The sequence below is a fragment of the Dryobates pubescens genome, chromosome 33 (assembly GCF_014839835.1).
Source record: "Dryobates pubescens isolate bDryPub1 chromosome 33, bDryPub1.pri, whole genome shotgun sequence".
Classification (NCBI taxonomy): Eukaryota; Metazoa; Chordata; class Aves; order Piciformes; family Picidae; genus Dryobates; species Dryobates pubescens.
Genome location: NC_071644.1, coordinates 9,450,841 through 9,456,967, shown reverse-complemented (window position 1 = coordinate 9,456,967; position 6,127 = coordinate 9,450,841). Strand labels below are relative to the sequence as shown.

General features: G+C 62.3%; 1 protein-coding gene across 2 annotated transcripts; it reads left to right on the top strand.

The window, feature by feature from the left end:
- Window positions 1-406: 406 nt before the first annotated feature.
- On the top strand, window positions 407-6,073 carry ACOT7 (acyl-CoA thioesterase 7). Of its 2 annotated transcripts, XM_054175858.1 has the most exons (10): window positions 407-515; window positions 1,263-1,380; window positions 1,789-1,945; window positions 2,389-2,480; window positions 2,587-2,701; window positions 3,326-3,340; window positions 3,985-4,071; window positions 4,286-4,402; window positions 4,620-4,804; window positions 5,430-6,073. In XM_054175858.1, the coding sequence occupies exons 1-10, from the start codon at window positions 463-465 to the stop codon at window positions 5,532-5,534; spliced, it is 1,044 nt and encodes a 347-aa protein (XP_054031833.1). In that variant the 5' UTR covers window positions 407-462; the 3' UTR covers window positions 5,535-6,073. The 2 variants fall into 2 exon arrangements, with proteins under 2 accessions (XP_054031833.1, XP_054031834.1); XM_054175859.1 differs by lacking the exon at window positions 3,326-3,340.
- Window positions 6,074-6,127: the final 54 nt, after the last annotated feature.

The window sequence follows — 6,127 nt, the reverse complement described above, 5'->3', positions numbered from 1 at the left end:
GTGCCCCCCGGACCACGTGCCCCTTTCCTGCCGCCGCCTTGCTGAGCTAGGTGGCAGGCCCTGGCTCTCCGGACTCCCCTGCATGCAGAGGGAGTCCGGAGAGCCCACCCACTCCTCCTCGAGGCTCTCACGAAGCCGCACCAACGGCAGCTTCGACTGGCTCCAAGCACTCGGCTGAGGCGGCGCGGCCGCCGTCCCGGGGAGGGAGTCATCCCGAGGCAGCACGGGAGCACCGGGGCTCCCGCCGGCCCGCCGGTCGACACCGTCCCGCAGGGCGCATACCCCGCTCCGACGGCCGCGCGGAGAAGCGGCGCGGCGCTGCCAGCCAATGGGGCTGCTCGGGAGGCGGGGCGCGCTGCTGCCCGCCAATGAGCGTGCGCGGGGGGCGGTGGGGCGCGGGGGCGTGGCGCAGAGGGCGTGGCGCTGCCGCAGCGCCGTTGCGGGCGGGGCGCCGGTGCGGCCATGTCGGAGCCGGGGGCCGCGGGCCCGGGGCCGGCCGCCATCCAGGTCTCCAGGTATGGCCCCGCTGCGCCGCCAGCGTCCGGGCAGCAGGGGAGAGCTGGGCAGGGGCGGGCAGGCTGGTTGGGCACCGCGGGCGGGCTCCGGGGCCGGCTCCGCAGCCGGGCTGTTACGAGCGGTGCTGCCTGCACTGCTCCCGGCACCGGCAACCCTGCCTGCACCGGGCACGCTGCCCGCGCTGGCCATGCTGCCTGTGCCGTTGACGCGGCCTGCACGGGCACGCTGCGCGCGCTGGTAACACTGCCTGCAGCAGGCACCGAGAGACAGCGCCACGCCCTCACTCCGGTTCCGGTTAGCAGGAAGGGCGTGCCCCGGTTCTCCTGCCGCTGCCCGCTGCGGCTCCCTGGCATGGCCACTTGCCGAAGCACGGCTCCTCTCTGGCCCATCACAGCTCTTGCCTCATCACCACCAGCCCTCTCCTTCCCTCCGCCAGTGGATTATTTGTTGCTCCGGCAAAAGCCACTGCTGCCAGGATGCCAGGTGGAGTGGTGGCATGTGCCCGGCTCAGTCTGTTTGCCGCAGTGGGGTGGCAGTGAGATGCAGTCCCAGATGAGCAGCCGGCTGCCCTGGCACAGGGGTGATGCCTCCTCCCAGCCCCGGCAGGCATTCAGGGTGGTTTCCACTGGCACTCGCAGGAAGCCACGTGCAGGCAGCAACAATGACTTGGCTGGCACCAGTGTGGGGCACGATGGCCCAGCCGCTCATCCGAGCAAGGTGTGAGCTCTGTGTCCCTCTCTTGGCAGGATCATGCGCCCAGATGATGCCAATGTGGCAGGGAATGTGCATGGGGGAACCATCCTGAAGATGATTGAGGAAGCAGGAGCCATCATCAGCACCCGCCACTGCAACTCCCAGGCTGGGGTAAGTCATGCCAGGGCACAGCTTGGTCATGGTACAGGGACTCTCTGACCTCCCCCACTGCGCCCTGTGGGCCTGCTGGGCTTGGGGGATTCCCCAGAGTACCAGAAATCCCCAGGGGCCTCCCTGCTGTCTCCCCTCAGCAGAAGCTCCTGGGTGCAAGCCACTGGTGGCTCTGGTGCTGCCACGGCGTGTCCTTGGCATCTGCTGGGAGGGTTTTGCAAGCAGAAGCGTCGCCGTGGTGCTGTAAAGGCTTTATCTGAAGGGTGGTCAGAGGCAGCCCCGGTGTCAGTTACGGGTGGGGAAGGAAGCTCAGCTGATAAGGCCACGGTGCTGGGGCCGTGAGTCACACAGGCTGGCATCCTGTGTGGCCTGGCCATGGCTGCTACCCTGCTGTCCTGCCATCCCCAGGAGCCCTGCGTAGCCGCGCTGGCGCGGGTGGAGCGCACAGACTTCCTGTCCCCGGTGTGCATCGGGGAGGTGGCCAACGTCAGCGCCGAGATCACCTACACCTCCCGGCACTCCGTGGAAGTCCAGGTCAATGTCATGTCTGAGAACATCCTCACAGGTAGGTGCCCGCCGGCAGCTCTGTCCCAGAACTCCAGGACTAACCAGGATAAGCCAAGAGCTCATGGTGCTGACCCCATCCTCTGGCCACTGCTGGCACCCCCCCCGCTGGCACAGGGGGATCTTGGCTTTGGGTTGAGTGCTGGGGGCGGGCAGGCTCCCGAGGAGCGCAGCTGCACTGATGGTTTTCAGTGGAGAAGGGAAGCTGCCATTAGCTTCTCCTGTCTCGTTTGCTGCCCGCGGCTGCCTCTGGCTGGAAAAAGGTCCTCTTGCTGCCGTTGCTGTGGCAACTGGCCCCGCCTGCCAGGATGCCTTCCCAGAGCCTTGTCACATCCGCTGTGAGCCAAAGCCCAGCAGAGCTGGGGGTGCTTGATGCCGGTGGCATCACCAGTGTGTGGCCAGCCCCAGCCCGTGGCAGGTGAAGCTGCCTCCTCTCTCCTCCAGGGGCAAAGAAGGTGACAAACAAAGCAACGCTGTGGTACGTCCCACTGTCCCTGAAGAACGTGAACAAGGTCCTTGAGGTCCCCCCCATCCAGGTAGGATGCTTCACTTTGCTTCCCCAACACTGGAGCAGGGTCTATCAGCAGCCCTGGCAGTGCCAGTGGCTTTCCTGGCCCCGCTCTTACCAGCCCTGCCTTCCAGTATGCGAGAAAGGAGCAGGAGGAGGAGGGGAGGAAGCGCTACGAGGAACAGAAGCTGGACCGGCTGGAAACCAAGCAGAGGAACGGGGACATGATCTTCCCTGTCATCAACCCAGGTACCACGAGCAGTGTGTGGCACTGGGAGGCTGAGCTGGTCCCTGAGGCGACTCCAGCCATCCCTGGGCACCCCTGGCTGTGAGCTCTGAAACGTTGCCTCAGGGATGGGATTTTGGGGCTGTGGAGGGGATGCCAAGTGGGAACCTGTGCTGGGGCTGAGGGGTGGGATGCTTTCTGACAAAATGTGGTTCCTGGCATCATTGCTGCATCCCTGGTGTGCCACTGGCAGTGGCAGCTGATTTTGCTCAGCACAAAGTGCATGCAAGCACTGGGTGAAGGCTTTGCAGGTTCTGCAGCTGCAGCTCCTCTCAGGAAGGCAGCTCTAGCCAGAGGTTCATTGGCCAGGGCTTGAAGGTGAGGATGGGCTATGGGAGAGGTCAGGAGTCCTGTTCTTCCTTCCCAGGGGATCACTGAGGGTCTCTTTCCTACTGAAAGTGTTGCCCTAGCTTCTGGAAGCACAGTGGTGATGAAGGTGAGCCAAGGGGCCAAGTGGCCAGTGGCTTCCTGGATCAGCTGTGCTCCTCAGGCAGAGGTGGAGAGGTGGTGTGTGGGGATGGTTGTGGGGAGTGATGGAGGATGAAAGTTGCTCAAATGTTTTTTTTCCCTCTTCTCCATGCTCACAGATAGGCAGACAAAAGGTAAGGCTCTGTGGGCACTGCCATGGGTGCCAGCCCTGAGGAGGGGATGCTGACAGCCGGGCTCTTGGCTGCTTGTCCTGCACTAAGCAACTTTCCCACCTCTTGTTCTAACACAACCACCTCTGAGAGAGGTTTCCCTCTGCTAGCACTCGGAGGGTACCATTTCTGTCACTTGGATTTGAGGGCGAGTCAGATGCCACCAGCATGTGCCAGGGCTGGAGCATAGAGGGGCTGAGGGCTTCACAGAGAGGGCAAAGCTTGGCTCTTTGGAGACATGGCTGAGTGGCAAGTTTGGAGAGATTCATCTGCAGCTGCTGGCATGGGGAGGGGAGTGTACAGCCATGCCTCCTCCTCGCTCACTCTTGTTTGCTTTGGGGCTCTGTGAAAGCTTTAAAGGGAAGAATGAGCTGAGCTGGTAGGAATTTGGTGAGTGGGATTAGAGGGAAGTTGTAGCTCGTCAGGCAGTGACCAGCCTCTGCTCTTGGGCCTTCCTGGAGACACTTAAACACTGATCTGAACATAGTTCAGCTTTGCACAAGCTAGCCCCGCATTCTCCTCCTCCAGAGGATTTGGAGCAGGGGCAGAGGGTGGTGTGGGTGCTGGCTGAGCAGCTCTGACTGCTGCTTTACTCCTTCCCTACCCAGAGCCGCAGACTGTCGGCTACAGCCAGTCCAGCCTGATCCACCTGGTGGGACCCTCAGACTGCACGCTGCTGGGCTTTGTGCATGGAGGTAAGTGAGCACAGCCCCTTCCACAGCTGGGTGGGGTTCCTCTGGAGCAGAAGCTCCATGGTGTGAGGGCAGTTGGTGGTCTTGGTGTTCAGGGGAGGCAGGCTCTGCCTCTAAAGGTGTGCAGGGCCTCTGCCACCGGCTGTAAGGTTTGGTGTTGCTTCAGCAGAGATGAGACATTATTTGTGCTGAGCAAAGGCTCTGCCTGCCCCCACAGGAGTCACCATGAAGCTGATGGATGAGGTTGCTGGGATCGTGGCCGCCCGCCACTGCAAGACCAACATCGTCACCGCCTCCGTGGACGCCATCAACTTCCACGAGAAGATCAAAAAAGGTACCGGGGGTGGTGAGGAGCACTCTGCCCTGCGGTGCCACTGCCCTTGGCTGCGCTCTCAGGACACACTGGCATGGAACCTGAGTCCCTGTTGGACTTGTCCTGTGCCAAGGAGCTCCCGCTGCGAGGGGTCTTACGCTCAGAGCACGTGGGACCCCTTGCTCCCTTCCTCTGAGGAGCGGGGGCCGACTCTCACCAGCCCCTCTCTGCTGGGCAGGCAGTGTCATCACCATCTCGGGGCGCATGACCTTCACCAGCAACAAGTCCATGGAGATCGAAGTCTTTGTGGATGCTGAGCCCTTCGTGGACGAGAGCCGGGGGCGGTACCGCGCCGTCAGCGCCTTCTTCACCTTCGTCTCTCTGAGCAGGGAGGGGAAGCCGCTGCCTGTCCCACAGCTGCTGGTAAGAGCTCTCCACACCTGCCTGTAAGCCAGCCCCTCTCCCTCTTCTTGGGGCAGGCCCTGGGCAGCTTTTCTGTGCAACAAATCCTTTTCTTGGCACAGAAATAGGAGCACGAGCGACCCTCTGCAGAGCAGGTCCAGGGCTGTTCTTAGGTTGAGCATTGCTGATGTGGGGCTGGGGTTTTCCTTCCCCGCAGCAGGGGACAGGCTGCCTGCAGCCTCTGCTGCTGGGGATGCACCAGAGGGGATCCTGAGCAGCAACAGAGTCCCCGTATCCCCTGCCCATGCTCCCCATGGCATCTCTGCCCCACCCCTCCTGCCTATTTTTCATTCTCCTGATCCCCACAGGGACTTGCTGAGGCGGCAGCGCTGCCGGGGAGCTGTTCCTTGGTTAATATTTGATCCTGTGCAGGTTTCCTGCTCTGTGCTCTGCTGCTGAGCGTTTGGGCAGCTAGTTCTGCACAAGCTGTCAAAGCACCAATCACAGACTCCTCGAGTCCTAGAATTGTTTGGGTTGGAAAAGGCCTCTAAGGTCATCAAGTCCAACCATCAGCCCACCCCCCATGGCCGTTAAGGATGCCCACAGCATGCAGGCTGCCCTGACGCCGCTGTCGCTCTCTGTGCAGACGGAGACCGAGGAGGAGAAGCGACGCTTCGAGGAGGGCAAGGGCAGGTACCTGCAGACCAAGGCCAAGCGGCAGGCGCAGCTGCAGCAGGCTGCCCAGCAGTGAGCCCTGCCCAGCAGTGAGCCCTGCCCAGCAGTGAGCCCTGCCCAGCGTCCAGGTTGCCGTTAGTGTCGTGTCCGGCCCGTGCCAGGCCTTGCGCCTTTGCCCGCCCCAGCCTGCTGCCGGAGCTGCTGCGGTTGCTTCGCTGCTCACCGGTTTAGTGCCCCAGACCTTGTGCTTTAGGTGGCTTGAGCGCCCTGAACCCCCCGGCAGCCTGCCTGGTCGCTCGCCGTTGGCCTCCGGAGCCCCCCCCGCTGTCACCGTCTGGTCCCCTGAGCGAAGCTCCTGCCCTTGCTGGAGCAGGGCAGAGGCGCCTGATGGCACAAGGGCCATGCCAGGCCAGGAGTTGTTGTGATGCTGTGTTCAACTTGCCAGTCTGTCCTGAAACTGCACACCAAAGCTTACCGACGGTGCCCGTGGCCAGAGCCGCGCCCGGGACCGTACCGAATGTCTCCAACCGTTTCGTTGACCTCTAGGTAGTTTCTCTGTGCACATCTAAGTTACTTAAAGATTTCCGTGGCATAAATAAAGTCTGTTTGTTGTTCCTGGAACAAGAGGGGTGCTGCTTTTTGGTTTACCATCTCGAGTGACAGCAGCTC

What these genes read in the sequence shown, in the direction of transcription:
- ACOT7 (XM_054175858.1), top strand. Translation starts at nt 463, where the DNA reads ATGTCGGAGCCGGGGGCCGCGGGCCCGGGGCCGGCCGCCATCCAGGTC. An exon ending in ACTGCAACTCCCAGGCTGGG is followed by an intron (nt 1,381 to 1,788) that starts GTAAGTCATGCC and finishes TGCCATCCCCAG; the next exon opens with GAGCCCTGCGTAGCCGCGCT. An exon ending in GCTGGGCTTTGTGCATGGAG is followed by an intron (nt 4,072 to 4,285) that starts GTAAGTGAGCAC and finishes CTGCCCCCACAG; the next exon opens with GAGTCACCATGAAGCTGATG.